This window comes from Phascolarctos cinereus, unplaced genomic scaffold, assembly GCF_003287225.1.
Source record: "Phascolarctos cinereus isolate Bilbo 61053 unplaced genomic scaffold, phaCin_HiC Scaffold_3;HRSCAF=262, whole genome shotgun sequence".
Lineage (NCBI taxonomy): Eukaryota > Metazoa > Chordata > Mammalia > Diprotodontia > Phascolarctidae > Phascolarctos > Phascolarctos cinereus.
This window is the reverse complement of record NW_027555736.1, coordinates 147,799,974-147,823,757: the sequence shown is the minus strand read 5'-3', so window position 1 is coordinate 147,823,757 and position 23,784 is coordinate 147,799,974. Positions and strand designations below refer to the sequence as shown.

The window sequence follows — 23,784 nt, the reverse complement described above, 5'->3', positions numbered from 1 at the left end:
TCCCTCCCTTCTGAAATGACTTTTAAAATTGACTTTGTATTTTTTGATTTTTGTAGATGTTTCCCCTCACCCCAGGAGAATGTAAGCTCCTTAAGGGCAAGGACTGTTTCCTCCGAGCCTTTGTATTCTCAGTGTTTGGTACACAGTAGACACTTACTAAATGCTCAAAACATGGTACTGAATTGTCAAACTACCTAGAAGGATTGACATTACATTAGAACACTTCCATATTTTTTTTTGGGGGGGGGAAGAAGTCTAGAAACTTCAGGACAATATGCTGTTTATGTTTGGTCACTGGGGGTCTAAACATATGAAAATAAAGATTTTTATAACTATATGAATCTACTTCATAACTGAACAGCTTATAGGTCCAGGTATGCGTACCCTGCCCCGACTGCCCAACCTCCCTTCTCCCCCAAAAAGGGCATATTTGGAAATCATCCAGGAATATTTGCCACATTTTAATTTTTGTTTTGTGGTCTGGCCCAATCTTTGTATTTGCTACACAAAGTTTGTTCTCTGCTTCTTCCTTCCTGTCCTCTTTATAGTTAAGTCTAGTTATTTTCAGATAAAAGACTTTCCACCACTGTTTTAAAATGTTAGGTTTTATTTGTCCTAGGGTCCGCTAACATACACTGTAATTAAAATGTTGATTAGTAAACGGTTTAAATATATGACAGACAATGCAGTTAAAGCCTACAGTTAGGTCAATATGTGATTTAGATTTGCCATTTAAAAACTCTCATTTAAATTTTGCATACATTAATCACTACCATACTTCAATGTTCTGATATCCACCTGACTACAATATTAAAATAAAACTTGCTGCCCCAGGGAAATCCTACTTATTCTTAATTGTTTCGAGGCTTTGATGGGCTTTTAATCTAAGATTAATTTATGCAATTTTAAATAACTCTTCTTATGATTAATAAGCTTGAAAATTAAAAGGAGTCTAAAGCAATTATAATGAGCATTTGGTCATAACCTCATTAGGAGGAGTGAAGGATACAGCTCTGGAATTCTTACAAGACTACAATTTAAGGTTACTTTTAGAGAAGTCAAACATAGTTCCTGAAATTGCAAAGGCAGGTTAGCAAAGGTCAGTGTTAAAATGACGGCTAGCTAAATTAGCATACTAATGATTTTCCCCAATAGTGACAGAAAGGACACTGGAAATAAGATACAGAAAAAGAAACAAATGAACTGTGCTGGAAAGAAGCTACAAGCTTAGAACCAAGTTTTTTATTATTTTTTGGACAGAGACTTACATGGAATTTCAGGAAAGGCCTCAGGGCTATGAGTTCTTTGTTAAAAAAAATATCAGCCTACGCCAGAAAATTTGATTCTATCTATACCAAGACAGAGATGAAGTTAAATGAAATTTTTTTTATTAACCCTATAATTATTTATAGTCATCACATCACTTCCCTGCCAAGGAAGCTACAAGGGCTTCTGAGTATATCAAAGCCAAACTCTTCTATTTCACTTGCATAATAGGGCCCTTTCTGAAACTAGCTAACCTTGTTTCATAAAATCATACACTTAGAATTGGAAAGGATGTTACAAGTCATCTGGTCCAATGCCTTCACATTACAGATCAGGAAAAAGGCCCAGAATGATCAAGTGATTTGCTCAAAGTTACAAAAGGGGTAAATGGAAGAGCTTGGATTTGAACCAAGCTCTCTGGCTTCCAAATCCAGCACTTTTCCCACTTTATAGCATTACCTTCTTCTCCCCCACATCATCTGCCCCAGCTGGGCTCATCTTCTTATTGTCCATTCTCAGGCTCGACCTTTCTATTGTGTTTTGGCTGCTGCCCCTTCCTCCTGTTTCCACCTACATAAACCCTATCTAGCTAGCTGTCTACTATCCAAGGTCAGATTTCTCTGTGAACCCTGCTGAGACCGTTCTAAACCATATGGATCTTTCACCAAACCATAATGCACTTCTAGTTAGAAATACAGTTTCAACACTTGTCCTCTAGTAGTTCCAGAGATATCTCCCCTGCTAGATTATAAGCTCCTTGTGGGCTAATACTTGTTTTGCAAATGTCACAGCACTTCCTCAGCACCTGCTGATTAAGTGGTCATTGGTTTTATAATAATGGCCCCAAGGAGATGAGTTCCCCACACTTTATAGATTTTTCAGTCTAGAGGTCAGCCATAGAAAGTTATGATTGTTGGGAAATTGTCCGTAAACATTCACTATCCTATTCCTCTTTCCTCAGAAATGAAACAACATGCTTTGCAACATAAGAAACTACTGAAATATAGCCAACACACTAACAGCAAACATCTAACACATAATATACTTTACTCAAACTAGTCTTACTTATCCAGGGTGGTAACAACGTAGGCCTGGGAAGAGTAAAGAATGTTCATTTGATTTTTTGCTATTCTTTTTTGAAAGCGGAGAGGAAGGCTGGGAATAAACACAACTGTGCTGATGAATGCATTTTCAGAATTTGTATTTGAGACAAAGTCAACGTCATAACAATCATACTTTTTGATACGGCTGCTGTCAAGATCCTGAATTACACTAACAGCCAGCTCTGTTGCGTGTTGCTGCTTACAGTGTTCCTTGTCTTAGTGACTGTACATGAACACATACACTTTTACATTTCTCCCAAAGCCTCTTGGGATCTGGAGCATTCCTTGAATGAAGGTACATCGCTAGGAAATTGCTCATTTCTGTAACTGCCAACCTAATGCACTACAAGAGTTTCTTCGGCAGGAAAGTGACATCATCATAGAACTTGAAAGTCCTGAAAGCCCAGCCATCATCAGAGCCCTCTTTGCCTACAATTTTGCTTCAATAATTTCTTACAGCATCAACTGCCCCCAGCTCCACCTCAAGTGGTTAACTAATAGACCAATTGCTAACTCTTGGTAAGTGAGTCTTCCCTCCCCTTGCAGAAGTTATTATTTCACTGCAGCACAGACTAGGGAGAAAGGATGGCTACCTGTGATCTGTCCTGCATCTCCAATATCATCACCGAGGCTCCAAGAGAGACAGTTATGGGGAGGGGTAGCACAGAGGAAAAAGGGTGACTATAGTAAGCTTCCTCAGACATGGGGACCGTGCTTTCTCTCAGGTTCTGGTTTTTGAACTGTTAAGAAAAATCTGTGGTCCAGTTGAACTTAAAAAGACAATAACAAACAAACAAAACCTGCACATCCAAACCACCATAAATAAAACATATACTGGGATATGAACTAAGTTAGGATTCTTGTCTTTCTCATCTTGCTCAGATTCATTTTTGCATACATTTCATAAAAAAAAAATTTTTTTAGGCTACCAATGAATGGGACACTTGCTGAGTTTATCTGTAGATCTAAACCGCACTGTCCTTATATTTGGGTGAGTAGGCAGGGGGTCCGGTACGCAGGCCAGGAAGTAGCTCTGTGGCTGGGATGTGAAGAGCTGTCAGGTAAAGGGAGGACTAGAATCGTTATGTTTGGTTCCCATGGCAGAACCAGAAACCAAGGGGGCAAAAGGAAAAGAGGCCACTTCAGGCTGACTGTAAGGAAAAGCTTCCTAATAATCATGGGATGAGCACTGGGAAGCGGGCTGCACTGAGAGGTACTGAGTTTCCCCTCCTTGGAGGTCTTCAAGTAGAGACTGGTGGATCCCTTTCTGGGTATGTCATATGGGAGGGATTCCTTTTGTGTGCGGGTTAGACCAGAAGGCCACTGAGCTCCTTTCTAATGATTCAGTTATGTGATTATGGTATAGAGATAGAACAGGGGAAGACTGTCACTATTTTGCGATGTAAACCTTCTCTTTAAGGATGTATGCCTGAATGTGTGTGTATTTACATGGAGGCAGCTAGGTGGCTCAGTGGATGGAGAGATGGCCCAGAGTCAGGAAGGCTTGAGTTCAAATACCACCTCAGATACTCACTAGCTGTGTGACCTTGGGCAAGTCATTTAACCTCTTTTGGCCTTAATCCACTGAGTAAGTAAATGGCAAACCACTCCAGCATCTTTGTCAAGAAAACTCCAACAATGGGGTCACAAAGAGCCGGACATGATTGAACCACTGAACAACATATACTTACATATACACACACATACATATATAGCTATGCCTAGGTGGACAATGCAAACATTGCTTACTATGGTGTACACACAGTAGGTGCTTAATAAAATATTTATAAATACCAAATCTCTCTCTTTTTAATCGTATATCTCATGGTATGTGGAAAGGATAGAAAAATTAACCCTACTGTTGGTTCTCACTAACACAGACTACAAACAGGCATCCCTCCTTTCTCCCTCAAGTAACCCAGTTTCTGAATGATGGGGTGAGCCAGCCTGTTCAGCAGGACTGGAATGGGCTGCTTTACCTACACTGTATTCTTGGGAACCCAAGAATGACCATAGAGCATCCTCCCCTAGTAGTTCTGCTCTGGAGTGCTCAGGGGTCCCCAAAGTCTGCATTCCAGAACTGCTGCTCCCCACTTGGTTGGGAGTTAAAGCAAGAACATTCCAGAGGCAAGACCATAGCTCCCCACCCCCTTCTTTAAAAAAAAAATCATGTTTAATTTAAAAATTAGAAACTGGAGCAGGCTGTGAGCACAGGGGTTGATTGAAACAAAATTTAAATTCCTGTCAAGCCCATTTAAACACGGGGGCCCTTCATAGACAATTAGCTGCTCCCTGTGAATGCTGAATAAACTCAGGCCTGGTCACTGTTAGAAAAGAGAAACCTACTGTGAGGCACTGAAAAAAATTAACTAAAATCAGGCTGTATGAAATATCTAGCCTTCCAGTCGATCATGGGGGCCTGGAAAGTGTAAACAAGACAAAAATCGATTCCTTAGTGCCCTCAAATCAATCCCCCAAAATGGTCGGGGCATCTGTTTCTGCTAAATTTTGTTTACTCGGGCAGATTTGCTGTAATTGCAGTTGTTTATCTCCCATTGTCCCCGGGGCCCTAATCTCCCGATTACTAATACTTAACACTCATTTCACATCTAAAGCTACTTCTAATCCTCAACAGGTTTGGGGGGCTCTTAAAATTATTGAAACCACAGAGACAGGAGACACAGCCTCTTTGTGAAAGGAACATTTTCTTATCTACTACCAGCTGGGTCCAATCATCACCAGGGATGGCTACAACAAAGGTGCTAAAAGGCTCTTTCACAATGACTGCTGCTCTACTGGGGATTCAGTGGATAAAAAAGAGCTTTGATGGAAAAATCTGAACAAGAGGCTAGAGCAGTCCAGCCAAATAAAGTTACTGTCATAATCAAATGCTGTCAATCACAATGAAAATCCAATTAAAAATGTCGCAGCACGGCCCTCTTAAGTGGAAAAATGTCCCCTATTTATACACATTTTTGTCAACTCTACACCAATTCTACAACTGGAAAAGTACTAGTATTAATTGATTTTTTTTCCAACTTAAAAAAGAAACAACAACAACAAACCCAGGAGCCTTCTGAGGGACTGAGGTTACATACGCATGTTGGTATACAATTAAGAGTTAATCAAGGCTACCTTTGAAAATTCCATTTTTATTCGCATCAAGGGAACCTTAACACAAATGGTACCTATTCAGCTATTTCTGAGCTGGAGTTGGTGATCATTTATATTTTAAGAGCAGAGATAAGGAAAAAACAAGAAAGAAACTAGTATAGGTTTCAGCAAACATCTCTAATTCATAATAATAGCTGACATTAATTCTGAACCTAATATTTAAGTCTATCTTGAAAATTAGAGAAGCAAAGGCCCAGGTGTCTTTAGTCCCTTTCTCTATCCTCTAAATGGCCAACTGAACCTCTAATTGTCTGTACACACAGTTTGGACCTCACAAATAATTAGGTATCGACAAAAGGTCTCTCTAAAACTGCTTGGCCCACTATCCCCAAAGGTCTCTCTAAAAACTGCTACAAATTAAAAAGCAAACAACCCATTATACAAATCCAGCTGGTACAACTGTAAATACGAGGCTTGTAATAATTTTCTCTAGCTCTTGAAATTCCTGGTTAGAAGCATTAATAATTGATAAGAATTGCATCTATTTTATTGATAAGTACTTACACTAAAACAACTTTGCCACCTTCAACAATTCCCAAATCCCAGAGAACTTGGTGCCTGGATCTTTTTGTTTTCGCTCTCATAGCTAGCTGCAAGTAACTGTATAACTCTTGGTGGCTGTCAACCCAACTATCATTCCAGAAGACTGTGTAGAGGAGACTGTACACCTGATGTGCTGCTGGAAACAGAAGACCATACATTCCACCCTGGCCTTGCAGTGTGGCAGCAGGGAAGATATGTTGTATAAATGGTGAGCTTGGAAACCAGTGAATCAATCTAACATTCTAATGATACTGCTGGCAAGCTAGCCATCTCCAAGCCCTGGTTTTCAATAACTTCTGAATTTGGTGGTTGTAGTGGGTTCCATTTCTGAATAAAAAACTAAATAGTTGTGACTGACAACTTATGATCCTATGGTGTCCCCAAGAGTCCAATGCTTAAAGAAGAATTCCCTTTGTAACAGATCTGAGAATGTGTCCATGTAACAATGGATCAGGACTCTGACCAGGTAACAGAAATAACAAAGTATTTACTGAACAGATCTACTATGTTTCCAGCACCATGCCAGATACTGTGGGGAATCCACAATCAGTACACCTTCAAAAGATTAAGGCCCTGTCCTTAAGAAGCTTATGTAGTTAGTGGACAACACACACTTGAGTGATAAGTTGGGTGGTACAGACAGTATTATGGGAATTCAGACATAGGTTATATATAAGTGTGGGTTGGAAAGCAATGGGGCTTAAAATGGAAGTTGAAATATGGTTCACACTTGGATAGGAAGGGGGTATGGGAAGGAATAAAGGAGAGATAGAAGGGGATATAAATTTCCAGTGAGTTAAGCCAGAGAATCAAGTTAAATAAGCAAATCAAATTTAAAAAGTAAATGTACAAGGCTATTCCAAGGACATACTTTGTTTTCATGATGGATTTGGTATAATGTTGATGGAGAACAGTCTGATTTTTAAGATATGTGACAAATGGCTATGCTACTTGTGGAATCAATTACAAAAGAGGCATCCTGGCATAGTGAAGCACAGAATTAGGGTTACAGACCTAGCTTTGCTTTGAACTCTCAGTGTGAACCTGGGTAAGTCACTTCAATCTCTCTGGACCTCATTGGTCTCATTTGTCAAACAATGGGGATGGCTTAGGCTATTCTTAAGGTCCCCTCCACCTCTAGGAGTCCATGATTCTAAATCTCATTCCTTGTTTGATTGGGGTGGAATAAGAGTTTGGGGAAAGAGTGACCCCAGCAGTGTCAAACAGCTAAACTGAGAGGATGGCAAGATATTTGATAGAGGAAAACAAAGTTATCTTTAACTTGCTGAAAAATGAAAACTGTCAGATCACCGTGATCAAGGAATGACAGATTTAATCTATCTGTAGCTCTCTAACTATGTGCATATATATATATGTATATATATATATGTATATATATATATATACATACATACATACACACACATATATATTTATCTGTTATAGTCTCGTCAAAATACTAAGCTGTCACTTCTATGGGAAAACAAAGCTTGTTTTCTGGGGTTATAATCTCTCTGTTCTTGCTGAAGTGCTAACTTGTCATCAAAAACTCAAATTAAAGCTGTCTGATTTAGTGCGATCTCAAGCATTCAGCCAACAATTCCACGGGATGTAATTATGTGCAATCAAAAAGCTCAAACCAGCTTATTTGCTGGTAGAATTCTACCTAAGCAGACACAAATAGATGTTTCTAACAGCTTTGGTATTCTTCAGAATTTAAAAATTAAATTATAAAAAAAAAATCCCTCACATTCCATCATTGTGGTTATCTATGGATACCCCCATTGCTCTTGGAATGATTCTTGTCTTCACAGAAAATATTCAGAAAATTTTCTTAAATTCCAATCTTAGAGATGCTCTTCCTCAAAATCTGGACTTACAAACTACTAAGGTGAATTGTACCACCAGATGAATAACTAAATACAAAAATAACAACGGCAAGGATGAGTGGTCAGGTGTCTCTAAATATGGCCAGAAAGATCCAATTTAAGATGTAAGCTATATATCCTGGGCAAGATAAACCCAATGAACTGTGGCCAAGTTTAAAATCACTTCTTAACCACTTACCCATCATCAGTAGTATCCTACATTCTGGTCTTCTACAGGCACAACACTGCCTCAGCCCAGCTGGATTAAAGAAACGTTCCTTTTCTCCACATTTGAGTTCAGGGCTGAGACAAATCTCAGATGACCAGAGCCTGAATATTGAATTTGGCTAATCAGGAGAGGTTTGGTCTGATGAAGAACATGAGCAGAAACTCTTGGTCTGGCAATGAAGGAATTTTTTTTGAGAATCCCAAAATTACAAAGCTGGGATTTGAGTGTTTTAGGAAAAAAAATCCGATTTGATGGTTTCTCTTCTCTGTTCTCTCTTTTTAAATTACCATGAAGATGCCCAATTTAATGTAAATCTTGATTTAAGTGCTGAGACAACAGCCAAATGTCAAACTATTTGAAAATGTAATTACACTCTGTAGTATCAGGATCAGTTCTGAAAAAGCAGAAAAACTACCACCGACAATTTAATTCAGAGAAGTTAGGCAAGTTAACTCTTCAAAAGTAATTAAAAGTTTGAACAGATTTTGCTATAACACATTGCCATCTTACCCCCAAAACATCACCACCCTTTACACATAAAACCTGTTCTGGGAAATGGGACTAACTTGGGGAAAAAAAAATCCAAAGCACAATTTTTATTATTTATTATGATTTGAAGACATGTACATTTCTCCTCTGCTCCACAGAGACTTAAATTTTTTTTTTAAATGACTCAGCCAGGTCCCACAATAATCTCTTTTCCTTACAAGTAAAATGACTTCAATTCAAATAGCAAAATGTAGTCCAGTGCAACTTTTCAGGGCCTGGATAGGAAACGGAACCTGAGGGAATGCTAAACGATGATGCTCTGCTCAGGAATGTTCAGGGAAATGCACAAAATACCAGGCATGATTACATTATAAGAAAAACACACATGCATACACACACAACACAACAACGTGTTTTTAAACAATTACTAAAGCAGTATCGTAATAGCATAAAGACAATTTCTGCGCTAGCTTGTTTTCTGAGATTCTCGTTGCCACTGAACAGCGAGAACAGATAATAACTATTAGTAAATCAAACTCCTCTGCAATATCCAGCTGTGCCTCACGCATTTACATACAGATAGAATGGGTATATGTTTTTAATATGTATGTGCTACGTACTTTTACCACAGCTGAAGTGCATGCTACAAAGGAGGAGGAGAATGGGAATAGAATCAGCATGAGATAATAAAGTGGCCTAGATAAAGTATTAGCCAGCGATTGATCTCAAACAGGGGATATGCCGCTTCTTTTTGACCTGATTACTTACTATGCATAGATTCCATTAAATAGAGCTTAGATATGGAAAGCCTTTCTGAAAAACAGCCTAAATGCATAGATGAATCTATAGTATTCTGAGTCAAATTTCTAAACGTTCACATGAATATCTGCCCCTCCAAATCCTTTCCAGACTGTGTACTCACTCAGTTCTGCCCATGTCAATATTCAAGATGAGACAGGGAAGGAGTGGTGGGGAAGATGAAAGGGGTCTGGCTGAAATCTGGATGGAGAGCTCATTTTCACTGAGGAGAATCCTACAGGGATGGCCCCAATCAACAGAAAGCATCCCCTTCCCTCCCTTACTCCAAGGCAGAGGGACCACCAAACAAATACTGCTTTGCTCTAGGGGCCAATCCAAACCTTTTCACATCTGATTGGCTTCAAAGATAAAGAACCACCCTGAACTCATTTCCAAGCCTTGCCCGCATTTGGAATCAGCAGCTGCAAGGGCTTTTCACAAGTTTTCAATTTAATAGAGTGAGTAAATTCATTCATTGGTGCTAATGAAGCTTCCACTTCTCAATCCCTGCCCTGTTCTGGGATCCATAAACTACATCTCCACCTTTGTAGGCCAAGATTCTAGGAAGCCTGCTTCTCAGGGTCAATTTCCTTATTTCACAAAGGAGGAAAGTGAAAACCAGAAGAATGACTTGTCCAATATTATGATCTGGTTCAGTGTTGGGAGCCAGGACTAGAACATAGATCTGAGGGGACTGGACAGCTCCTCTCAGATCTATGATCCTAAACTGGTCTTCCAGTTCAGTAACACTGCTGGAAAGGATCCCCAGTGAATCTGCTTGGCTTGACTATGAATATTTGTGACAAAGGCTTGGTGCTTTTCTTTTTTTTTCAATGGGAGGAGGGTGGAAGGATGACGGGAGATAGAAATAGGGTGGTGCGTGCACACACACACACACACACACATGCACACACACACACACACACACACAGAAGGATGAAAGTTTATTGAGGCATCTTCAAAAAACGTAGAGAACAGAAAGAAGGCTGGAAAGAAGTACAAACAAGCAAGATAGCTTTGAAAGCTACAGGTTGAATTTATATGCTTAAAAGTGTACAGAACAGAGACTTGCAGTTTCAGCCTCTCTGTTCTACTATGTATATGGAAATATCCATTTTATTTGGTGTCTGTTATATTCAGAATAAAAATAAAATTAAAGAAGAAAATAGCCCTAGAAAGATTTATTTCTCAAGAGTAATGCTTCCCAAGCAACATAAGCAGTCTTTATAGCCTTAACTCCCCAACACCAACAGGGAATCTATAGTATTCTGAATCAAATTCCTAAACGTTCACATGAATATTTTATTTTATTTTAAAGTATTTTTAAAAAGAGAATTTTGGTAGAAAACCTGATGCAAACCGTTCATTTCAGTATTTTCAACCCATATGTTCTGTATTTTCCTAGTTCTATGGGCCCACAGTTGATGTCTTTTCCTGTAACTTCACTAACTTTGGTGAGACAACAATTGATTCTGAACATGTAATTTCACCATCACCCTTTGAATTCCTTTCTTTTCCTCTCTTTCTTTCTCTCTTTTTTTCTATGACAATATTTCTATTTTCTCTGGCAATGAAAAACATTTTTTTTCAGGTGTAACACAATATCATTGCCTGGTTAACCCAAAACAAGGGCTGCGGGCCCCAGAACTAGCTGAATCTTCTGTTTCTCCATTCCTCAGGAACTGAGATCTTTCCCTGAGTGTAAGCATGCCCAATTCATGGAGCAGAGAGTAGCATCAGCAGAAATCCTATCACTTGATTTATATATGGGAACTTAAAATGTGCTCATTAATCACTGATTAATCACCAAAGGAATATAAAGAGCTTGGGATCCTACCACTTTGGAAACGTTAACATATCCATATCTAGCTCTTTTTTCTCAGGCCTTGAGCAGAAACCAAATTGATAATGGTCAGTCTTTAAAGCACTTAACCAGAAGCCACATCTTCCCCATGAACGGATGTGACCCTTTGACTCTAATGGAAGGTGCATAAGCACACATGTGTAATAGGTCCAGGAAAGAAAACAGAAGACTAGGCACTAGGGCTCTTTTGGTGATGGTAGAATTTCTTTCCAGATTTAGCAGCTGCCAGTGAGAATGTTGGTTTCCTAAAGGCCACATCTGAGCTCAGGTTTGGCTCTATGATGCCAAATTCCAAAGGAATCTTGCAACAATAGGTATTGGAGGTTGGCATTTATTCTGGAAAAAAGGCAACAGGCAAGCAAAGAGAGGAGCCCAGTGACTAGACATTCTCATCTCAAACCTCTGCATTATCAACTGGTTTCAAGATCTCAAATACAGTTACAGTGGTGATAACGACAGTGATAGAATTGCAACCCTGGAGAAAGTTATCCCAACAGCCACATTACCCATTTTCCATTTTTTTTATGTTGGTGATCACTAACTTTAGTCTGGGTCAAGGCTGGGGCCTGGCCTACTCTATGGCTTCTTTTTAACCTTTGTTAGTCCCACCCCCATCACCTAAGGTTTTTTCAATCAAACTGAAAAAAGACCATAAGGTGAAACCTCAACAATGCTACAAGTCTTAAAGTTGCTCTAACCCAAGCTGTGCAGGCCAAGCCAATATTCAGCTGGTTGGAGTCACCGAGCTCTGGAGATAAACTGTTCTTTTCCAAAAGGAAGCCATTCCCTCCTGCCCACAGTGACAAATGGGCTCTGCAGTTCATGCATTCCTGAGGAGGCCCTCGGCTTCCAGATGGGAGTACCATCAAATAGGTTGCAGGCAGAGAGGGGAAAGGAAAAATTAAAGCCATTAATATGCTGGGAAGGAATGAAAAAGACTGGGCCTTCTTAAAGTGGGGCTCCCCAAGATGAGAGGTCCTGTCCTTCAAGCTAGAGACACCTTGATTTTCTCCTTAATGCCCAGTGAGCCTAGTCCTTTGGTCATGGGCAAGCAGGGAGGGTTCAGTTCCCCTGTGAGTCCCTCTAGGAGCTAGGCACAGGAGTCATAAGAATGCCACTCCAAGCACAGTCCCCATCGCTGTCTGCCTTGTGTCTGATCCCTTATGGAGCAATGGGTGGCTCACTCTTGTTACACCTCTGGGCATAAATCCATTTAAAATAAAACAGCAAGCAGTACTAGAAATAATGTTAAATATTAAGTACAAGACAATGCTCTCTGTGACTAAATTTTTCATTATATTTTATTGATTTATTGATATTTATTAATAAAAAAATAAAAGTGGGATAGCACACACCAGGGTGTGTAGTTGTAAAGAGATATATCTAGCTATGTAGCCACATATATCCAAGTACATATGCTTCTGAGGCACTGAAAGTGCTCACCCTTTAGCCCTGTCTTTATGACTTGACACCCTGGAGTGGTGTTCCTTACGAAGATATACATACGTAGATATTTATGGGTGTATGTGTGATCTGCAGATGTTTTATTTATAAGTGGCCGACTCATTGCAGCATTGAAACGTGCATTTACAAACAGATATCTGTTTTATGAAACCCTATTCCTTTGTTTTAATAGCTAAGCTATCCAGCCATAGCATAATAATGCACAAGGTAAATGGGTCTCTATCTCTAGAACCTGTTCCAAGTTTTCTCAGATGTGACTAACTGCAAGAATTTTCCAACCATCAAAAGACCAAAAAAAAAAAGTCTCACTTTAGGCACCAAATCCATATGGATATAAATTGGAAAGCTTTGGGGTGAACTTTAACTTGAGACTATCCTGAATTCAGAAATGTTGCTCCCAGGATAATGTTAAGGAGGTAAGTGCCTTCCTAGAGAGCAGTCATGCTGCAAAAGTGCAATATTGGAGTTTTCACTTTCCTATGGTGACATCTGCATGGGAAAGAAGTTATGGGCATTTAATTGTGCTGTTACTGCATTTGATTTTAAAAAAGTGCTTATGAGGATGTAATACAAAGGATGAAAAACCACCAGCTGATATCCTCAAGATATAACTTTTTAAAAGACACGCAGGAAAATTTAAGGAAAATTATTGTGATGGTAGTTCTTCTAAGGTAGGACTGGTGTGCAAAACATCAGAAAAGCACAGGCTACAATTATTACTTACTAATGTTAGATACTGATGTTATTCAGACAGCTTGTGCATTGTCAAATCAACAATCTGTACTAAATAAATGACCATTTGGGAATTGTGGAGAAGCATCTCTGTTCCTCTCACTGCCTGACTAACAACTGTCATTTGCAATCAAAGGAGGCTGCCTTGGAGCTGAGAACACAGCACTAGAAGTTGCCTCTTTCTACGGAAAAGACCAAAGATTCCCATTAACTTGATCTTTTGCAGCCAATCTAATTTCATCCTGCACATATCCAAGAGGAATCCATGCCACGCTCAGCATTTCCTGTAGGATTGCATTAAAAACTTAATACATTGACCACCTCTGGTTTTAATCTTCGGATTTGGAAAGGTTGCAATGGCAAATAATGACAAAGAATGACCTACATTAAATTGTAATCCTTGGACTGGGCAGACAGAAAGACCTCTGCATTAAGTTTCAGAATGGTGCCTTAAAAAAAACACCAAAACAACAACAAACAAACCTGAAAATAACTGAGGTGTGAGTCTCAAAAACACCCACCTCAACAAGGTGAATAATTTGCCCTGACTCAGCCTGTGTATGAAGAAAAAGGCAAAAAGAAAGTGATCTTTTTGTGGTCCATCCCAAGAGAAAGCAAGAGCATGGACACATGAAATTAACATGACTCCGAGGAAGTCCACTTACCATCAGATCCTCAGGCGCTGGCCTTTCTTTTGGTTGCTTCTTCATGCTGGAGAAGACAAAAAAACTTTTCATATAATTTACGTAACTTGCAAAGGTGTTATGCTTCATCCTCAGGCCACTTTCCCCAGAATTTAAATATAGTTTTTAAATTTATGGGGCAAAGATAGAAATATATCAGCTAAAACATCAGCTTGTGACCTCTTACTAATTCTAGCCCTTCAACACCGTACTTTCTTGTGACAGACTGGTTTGAAATTGCTGAACATTAAATGAGTCAGAGGAACAAAGGTGATTTTTCCAGGGTCGTCCTTGAAGTAGAGGTAAGGAATGAAGTAAAATTCATCCTAGTTTTCTGCCAACATGAAAAAGGAAGCAAGATGCTATTCCTAACTCAGTTATGAATCTGTTCCTATTTTAGAAGTGAGAAACAATTCTCTTCTTTTCAAAAATTGGAACAATAGTAAGATAAGGGACAGGATCATCAAGTCAAATGAGACAACATCTCATTTCTTCATTATGACTTAAGTTGACAAATAATCTGTAAAAGGGGCCAGAAATCTAGATAATGCTATGAAATTACAAATGGGTTATTATACATTGTTCCCATTGTTTCATTTATTTTGGCTCCAATGCAAGTTGATAATTCATTAAACAGATGTTGGAAAGCTAAGTTTATTTAAGCAGCTTAAAGGGATCACATTTCTCATCCAAATATTTCTTGTCTTTCCAAGCAATAGGTATAATTAGTAGCTGTAGACTGTGCTTAGCTACTAACACAAGGTAGTGAGGTGACCATCGGCAGCTGCCTTCCGTGGGACTGGATGATCATTTCTTCCCCTCCCCAAACACTGACACATTTCTAGGATAACGTAACCAAGAGAGTCTCAAGCTTTTCCTCACGTGGCTGGGCTAAATTGATTCTGAATGCTCCTTTATTTTAGGCAATCCTTAACAAGCAAGAAAGCCCTTAGTATATAATCCGCTGCATTTGCTGACAGTATTTTTTTTTTACAGAGAGATTTAATGATCATATGGTAAATAAGAACCATAGTTATGAACCATTAATGACATCGAGGACAATTTGCTTTCCCTATAAATAACCATATGCACCTCTCAAATAATGCATCCATTAGCAAGTAATTCAAGCTGTCTCACTAGTAGAGTTGGTAACAGTCCTAATCTGACATTCCAAAGGAGCTGTATCTCTTGGGAAAACAAGGCTATTACCCACTATCATTTATGTTTCAGCTTGACATCTGTGGAAATTTCAGCACAGGTTATCCCTCCCTCTGTCTCCATAAAAGTTTTATACAACAGCTGATTAATTTTTTGGATGAGATGAAGAAGCAGCCCAAACACTCCCCAATCCTTCCCACCCCACCTGCCCCCATCAGTTAGTCATACCACATAGCTTGTTAAGCCTCAGAGCAGTGCTGCAAAGTCAACACTTCCCTCAAAACGGGTGATTCCCCAAAGCCAGTATTCAGTATCTTAGTATGTGAGTCTGTCTTATAGCTTGTTTTTTCAATTTCAACATGTTAAAATGGAGATAATTATGAGGTGGTAATGGGCTTTAAAAAGAAATCTTAGGTATATTCATTATGTAGAATATTAAATGGCATGAATTTGTCTTTTTTATTAATGAACTTTAAAATAGCTTAGATATAGTATGACTTGAACCAATGTGGTGGTTCAGTTAGGCATGTGTGAAAATGAAAATATTTTTGTAATAAAAACAGCAAATAATAAATAATAACACAAAATATCTTATAGATGTTTTAAATAAATAAAAGCAATGTCTATAAACTTCAAAAAGCATGGGAAAAATACCTTCCTTTTATCTATAAAGGTCTTCCTATGGAATATAAACTGTATGGTGCATTTTTATTAAGAGATAACATATTATACTTAGTCAAAAAGGTGATAAAGCCTGACATTTATATTAAGGAATATTTCTTGTTTTCAATCCTGCATAATCACCAAATGGATCATTTTCATTTTTTTCCTTTTTTATTCCCCCCCCCCAACTTGTATAAGGACTGTTCTTCACATTAGTTCACCACACTGCACACGAAATATCTTTTGGCAGGACACCTCTGTTCACATTCCCCTGGCAAACACAACTACGGGCTGGCAGTTCCTTGTGGGAAGTGATGAGGGAGGGAAGCCAGTAAAGGAGTTAGCAGAATGTGGGTGTGGAGTGGACCTCTTGTCTGGACCCGTTTCCAATCTGCACTGTCTCCTTACTATGGGGTTTTGACTCCTGCACCACCCACTCTTTAATGCTCTTTTCCTCTGGAGGCTGTGGTCATCCCTTGGCTCTCTTTGTTTGTGAAACAGCTGGAGGGAAGCTGACTGTCCAGCAAGGGCCTCCAAGAGAACATCTGGCTTAAAGATACATCAGAGGAGCCAGTCATAGTCAATCAATCCTGAAGGAAGATGGGAAGGTTAAGGAAGTGAGAGAGTCCTGTTCTGTTGGGAGGGGAGAGACAGAATGGAGGGGGGCCCTGGAGAAACAGTGGCTCAAGTTTCTTTATCTGTAAAATGAGGGGGTTGGACTAGACGCGTTCTCAGGTTCCTTTCAGTTCTCAGAATCCTGTGATTCTCTTTGAGTTTCAAATGGTTAAAGAGACACAGCCAAGCCATATACTCTTTTCACAACTAAGTCATTAAAATGGCCTTCACAGAACATTGTATGAAAAATAGAGCCAAATAATTTACTGACGAGCCAATGAATTCATAAACTATGCTGCTTACCTTAAGTGAAAGATAGGTTTATGGGGAACATGAGGGCATGTTAATAATAAAGATCAGCTTCACATTTTCACTCAATAGGTAACATAAAATTATGTGTATGTGGTTTTAAAACACCCCCCCCAACACACACACCCACCAACAGCATCCATGTTCATAAAAGTAGCCTGACTCTCAGCAGTTTATTAAAACAGGGGAAAACCCTCTGAAGTACGTTTAGGACCCTTTGTGTAAATAACGTTTACATAATTTAAACAATTTCTTCAGCTTTGCTGCCCCATCTGCCCAAGGCCCCAAAGTCCCTCCTGTCTCAGAAAGGAAGCAGGGAGAGCCATAAGGTCTCACGGAGCTGCAGAGTTAATGGCATGTATCATTTACATGGAGGGCATGGTATGTTTGCAAACTGGCTCACCACTGAGTGATGAAGTGTACAAATGGTTCGGAGAACTCTCCAACCGGAAGGACTGGCGAATCCTGGGATGGAGAAGAAAACAAAACAAAACAAAAAACAAAACACCAAGTCACAAAAAGTCAGGACAATTTTTCTTCCCTCCCTTTATTTCCTCCCTTACCCCAAATAATAAAAAAGATACCACAAGGACAAATAGCTCCCTCCTCCCCCCCAAAAAAGTCACCATCCAATTAAAAAGACAGTCTATATACTAACTCAACATGATTGTATAAAGATGCCAAATCTAAGGCATCACACTTTATACAATGGTGAGAAACATGAGGGAAGATGGGGAGGGAGGTGAAAAAAGGACAATGATAGCCACAGGGTAGGAAAGAAGGTAGGGAAAGTGTAAATGAGAAATTAATGATTATTTAAGTAACACACAAATGGTCTTGTAATTAACAAAGAGCTGTGAAATTATTCTTGTGTTGACCTTTGTTTCTTTTACTGGATTTGCTATTTATTTACACTTTTCTTTTTATTTACATTTATTTATGTTTTCGCCTACTTATCCACTTAGTCAAATCCTCAATCATTCTGGTTAGATTTTCTTCCACAACCACACCAAGGGTCTATCTTTCCCTTCAAAGGAAATTCCATTCATTTGCAGCTACTCCCAGTTCAACTTTCCCTTAACCCGTTTTTCTGGGAGCAAGTGGATTAAAGACACAAAGAGAAACCCACCGCTGGGCCACAAAAGAGAGCTAATAACAAACAGACACACAAACCCAAACCCAAACAAAACACCCCACAAAACAAAACCCCAAAGCACAAAACAAACCCAAGCAACGAGGAAGCACCACAACAAAAAACCCCAGCCGAGGGAGCAAACCCCATTACCATTTGCAAAAGAGGGCTTTAAGAATTTAGGAGTTTTTCCAAGAATGACAGAGAACTCCACTGTGTTTATAGTGTAACAGCTCAGGATGTAATGAAATTACACTGCAGAGTACTTTAACAGTCATCTCATTAGACCTACAGTTGGAACAAGAGAGCCACATAAAATAGGCAGCTGCAAATGACTCTATTCTCATCTATTCTCATTTGCTATTAAAAATACCTTTCGGCGGCTTTTTTCCTCCCTGACATCCCTACACAAAGTACCCTGCAAAGTATGATACATGCACCTATTTAAATTAACAAAGGAATGACTTATTTTAATCTCACTGTGCTTTGGAGTGCTTTGGCCATTTGGATGAGCAATATATCATTACATACAACCTTCCAGCGCTGCAGGCAAGAAACTCAGAGCGTGTAGCATTTGGTGGGAGCCAAACAATTTCTCTCGCACACAACTGTGTCAAATGCATGCATGGATTCATTATTGAGAACGCGAGGAAATAGCTTTGATGTAGTGGAAAAAAGAAGATGATAAAAGCACCTCTACAATATGTGTGTCATTATCAATGGTGGCAGATAGATACAATTGCAGAGTCTCCTATGTGATTAGTAAATATACATATAATTGCTGTGGCCAATTATCAGAAAAATGAGATCGGTAATTACAAGACAGAAAATTAACTAGAACTCTTATTAAGGCTTTGTTTCCAATTCAAACAATTGGAAACTGTTGGAAAATACAATTAGATCAAAAGTAAGTGAGGAGTCAAAGCAACCTAAAACACTTGGGGATTTTCAAAGAGGTTTTTTAAAAAATGGAAAAAAAATGTATACATAAAGCATTTTTCATACTCTGCGGCTCTATTCTCTTTGAATTCATCCAGGGAGGGCAAGGTTATCATTTCTAAACTTAAATATGAAGTCAGCATTGGAAGACATTCATGGGGAAAGGTGAAATAAAGGGAAATGGGAGCTAGATAAAATTTGAGCAAGTTTTGAATCTAGAAACCCAGAAAACACTGTGGACTGCTGAAACACTCTACAAAAACAACAACAATAATAAGCAGGGCACCCAACAGCATGACAAACCTTCAAAAAGGGATTATAAAATGGTGACAGAAGCCATATCGACTTGAGTTGCAAAAACGAAGCATGGCATCAAATTTCTGCTGGGGCCTCTTTTAGGAAGGCTGTATTTATCACCAAGTCTGGGAGAGTCTATACAAGGCCTAGTTCAAGAGATGACATTTCATTGCTTCAAAAAACCATTAATAAAAAGACAGTTCAAAGTCAGGGTGTAAGAATTTATAGGCTCTGCTTTGTCAGAAAGACTCTCTCTCAAGTTATTCCTTTGCTGATTTCTGGATGTTGGTTTTGGGTAGAGTGGAGGCAGTAAGAGAGAAGAGTAAAACCCAAATGATATGTTTAGGCAAATAGGAGAACACCTCTTTAAAGTCGCTGAATATTTACAGAGACTGTTAAAATTCTGGTGTGGCATTCCATAAAGATCCCAGCATAAAATGTAATGCTAATTTGGGCCTCATTTCAAAGTATGATACCAAGGCAAAATTAATGAATTATAGAGTAGCCAACTTGATGAAGATGTCCTTTTAACACGGATGAGAAACAAAACAAGCAGATCTGACATCTTTGCATGGGTAGTTAATTTTATTTAAGACCTGATAGTGTAGCCTGTTAAGTTGCACATAATATAAAACTCAGGAACACTGGGTGGTGCACATGAATAATTTATTTTGCTTTTGAAAATTCCAAACCAAGTCGACTTCCCAGAACCATAGTGAGTGGATTCTCATCCCAGCTGGGCCTAGAATGAACCTCACTAATCAAATCACTCACTAAAGGCATGGGGGCCAGATTATAATCTCAAACAAACACAAGTATTCCTTTTCTTTTTAAAATCTATGCTTTCAACACACATACCTCTTGGGCAATTTCTGAAGATTCAATGACTCATCAGGGATCAGACTTAGACACACAAAGGCAGGGAATAAGGGAACAGTCAGAAAGCCCCTATCTCAGAAGAAAGTGGGCTGTTTACCTTAGGTGAAAAATTGGTTGAGCGATATGATGGGAAAGTAAATCAACAAGCTTGACAGATCTCAAGCAGAAAGATTTTAAAGTAGCCACATTCCTTTTCTTGAGTCAGACTACAAATATTTTTAGGCCAAGATGAGAAAGACTGACAACAAACTACAGAATATTTCACGAATTTCAATTCCAATGGGGCCGAGGAAATATACAGTATAGATTAAAATTAGCTAAGGGCAAGGGAAAGAAGGTGGGGGGGGGAGCCTCCAATCACTCCAAGCCTATGGGCACAAGACTATAAAAATAGTTGGCATGATAAAATTATGCCACTGAAGTGCAGAGACATAAGAGAAGTATTCACTGGCTTTGTTGGCTCGTCAAAATTTTCTTTTCTTCCTTTTTAATGGGGTCCTTGAAGAAATACATTAAAAAAATACAAACACAGATTGGGGACATATCTATATCTCAATAACTCACAATGGCTAGAATAGACCTCAAAAACTGTTAGTAAAAATCATTCTCCTTAACACCTGGATGGCATACTTCATCCTACAGATTTTTAAAAAATGTTTTTCTCTTGTTGAACTTCTAAACAGAAGTACAGAATGAAAAAAATGGACACAACCTTAACCAAAAGCTTTAACCTAAGATGCTGGTCCCCAGTCAACTTTAGATCCCCACAAAGGCAACATCCAGCTGTATCGTGTTATCGAGCAGGCTACTGCTATATAAAAACAGCTGCCATAAAATATTTCAGTAAGCAATTCTGGACATCAAGGAGGACAGCATTTGAGTCTCAGAAGCTTCTGTAAGTCCTTGGTCAGCCTGATTCGACACACAACTGGAATGGGCTTGTGCTTCCAGAGTACAGAGAAGGGCAATAGGGAAAAAAAAAGTTTGAGTGATGTCTTTGCCTTGTGAATAATGAACAGTTCAGGAAGGTCAACCCATTACAACTGAAACCGTTTAATTATTAATTATGCACAATCTATGAGCAAAGGACAAGTTCAGAATGTTTAATGTGTGGTAACTCCAACTGGACTCTCTCTGGGCATTCTGTTATTAGCACTTGTCAGCAAGGTGCTCAGGCATAAAGAAAAAGGCATGGTTGCAGAAAATCTAAGGGGGGGGGCAGTGTGTGTGTGTACTATGTGAGGTGGGGGCTGGTTGAGAGGTGGTGAAACTCCAAACACAGCTGCTACTATTTAATTTACAGGGTAAGCTGGCTGACACACAACTTAAGGACTTTGAGATTAGGCAGGTAAGCTGGAAGAAACAAATGAGGAAGAGGTAAAGGAGAGAGGTGCTCTTTAAATGACTTATTTACAGGGGAGGTTATTCTAAAAACCATATCATTAACTTAAGCCAAACTATTTCTCTCCTTTGGAGATATATACACATATATGTAGGTGTACATGCATTTCCCCTCTCTCTCCCCACTGCGTAACGGTAATAAAGCAAAGCAGAGTGTAACTTTTGGCATGCTTAAGAATCAGGAGGTAGATTGCTAGCTCTGGTTTCATCGCTAACTTGCTGTGTGTAATTTTGAGAAATTCATTTAACCTCTCTGAGCCTCAGTTTCCTTATAAATTTTTTTCAAATCCACCTCCAAAATGAACTAATGTATGTGAAAGCAGACTGAAAAAAGTATGTGTTGTATAAAACATAAGGGACTATTTTCTGACACTTGAATGAAGATCAGAGCCCAAAGGAACTGTTTTGTATAAATGGAAGACACATGAGAAATCAAAAAAGGTTAAGGGGTATTAGTTTTAGTTAGCTGTCAACTCAACAAGTATTTATTAAGCACCTACTATGTGCCAGGCACTGGGTTAAGCTGTAACATTTATATTGCTTGTGTTGTTTTTTGAGTCATGATGCTTAAAGGTAAATTCTTTTATCTGAAATACTAAGGAAGAGGTGAGTCTCTAAGTGAGATGGAGGGATTCTGTGACAACAGGGGCTTTTTTTCTGGTTTTTTTTTTTTAACCATTCTAGAATAGTGATTCTCTCCCCTTAGGGCATGGGCAGCATGTTGCCAAATCCACCTCTTATCACAGAATCATAGATCTACAGCCAGAAGAAACCTCATCCAACCCTTTCACTTTAGCAAGGTTAAGTTACTTGCCCAAGGTCACAAAAGTAGAAAGAGGTAGAGCTAGTATTCCCATCTAGGTCATCTGACTCCAAGTCCAGGGCTGTCCATGGTATCATGCTATGCAGTTTGCAACTTCCACTCCTTACTCCTGGTTCTATCCTCTGGGACCAAGTAGAAGAAATCCAAACCCTCTTCAACTTGACAGTCCTTCCAGGAGCTGAAGGTAGCTATCATGTCTCTCCCTACTCCTCCCAGTCTGGTCTCCTCATCTCTAGGTTAAATATTCCCGCTGCTTGGATGGCATGGTTGCTTTTCCTCTAATCCATCTCTTTGCGTCAATGCTCTTCCTACAAAGTGACACCTAGGACTGAATATTCTAGAGGCGATCTGACCTGAGCAGGGAACAGTAGGACTACCATTACCTACCTCATTCTGGATGCTCTGCCTCTGTTAATAATGCAGCTTACTATTATTTTAGCCTTTCTAAAAAATAGCTCTGTCAAAGTGTTGACTCACATTGAGCTCACTAGTCCATTAACACCACCAAATCATTTTTTACTTATCCATGCCTTCCCCATCATATAGCTGCATGATTGATTTTTTGAATCCAAGTACAGAACTTTACAAATTTATTGTTATTAAATTTCACCTCATAATATTTAACTTCTCTTCCTGGCCTGTCAAGTTTCTTTTTTGGATCCAAATTCTGTCATCTCAGGTATTAGCTATCTCTAAAAGATATATGTCTTCTGCAGATTGGAGAAGCATGCCATCTCTTTGTTCATGAAAATCACTTATTAAAAAAAAGTGGATGTGCACAGGACCAGGAATAGATCCCCAGGGCTCTCCACTAAAGAGCTTCTTCCAAGCTGATGCTGATCCATTGATGACTACTGTTTAAGTGGAGTCTTTCATTCAGTAAGGCATCCACCTAAGAAGATCAAATAAATAGAGTAATTTGTGATTCTAGGCAAACAGGAAAGCATTCTACCTTGTTTGTACCTAGATTGGTTTTTAATCTTACATCTGAAAATTTGCCCCTACTATTCTTTGAACTAAAATGTTATTTTCATGATGGGTCACCCAGATGGGTTATTATTTTGGTGATAAAATAATACATGTGTGACCTTGACTGAGAAAGAGGCCCTGTACTAAGTCATTGCTCTTTAAAGTCTCAGTCATGCCCTGTATCTTGTTCCAGAAGTTATTCTTCAGTCCTCAGATATAGCCAATGTGAATTACAAACCTTAGGGTGATTTTTAAAAATGATCAGTACATTAAGAGAACCTTTACATTACGAGCTCTGAGTTCTGAGAATTATATTTCATGCCCTATTAAAGTTTACACTGGGCAAAAGTATACATGCCCTGGGGGCAAGGGGCCGAAGAAAGAGG

The 23,784-nt window shown here is 39.0% G+C and overlaps 1 protein-coding gene across 7 annotated transcripts in view; it reads right to left on the bottom strand.

Annotated features, from left to right (window-relative positions):
• Positions 1 to 23,784, bottom strand: part of MAP2K5 (mitogen-activated protein kinase kinase 5) — a 282,818-nt gene that overhangs the window by 26,805 nt on the left and 232,229 nt on the right. For all 7 annotated transcript variants that reach the window (XM_078151216.1, XM_020982672.2, XM_078151218.1 and 4 more), the window contains 2 exons: positions 17,362 to 17,423; positions 14,196 to 14,241 (listed from right to left, as the gene is read on the bottom strand). In XM_078151216.1, coding sequence (XP_078007342.1) covers positions 14,196 to 14,241; positions 17,362 to 17,423 — 108 coding nt within the window. The remainder of the gene's footprint in view (positions 1 to 14,195; positions 14,242 to 17,361; positions 17,424 to 23,784) is intronic.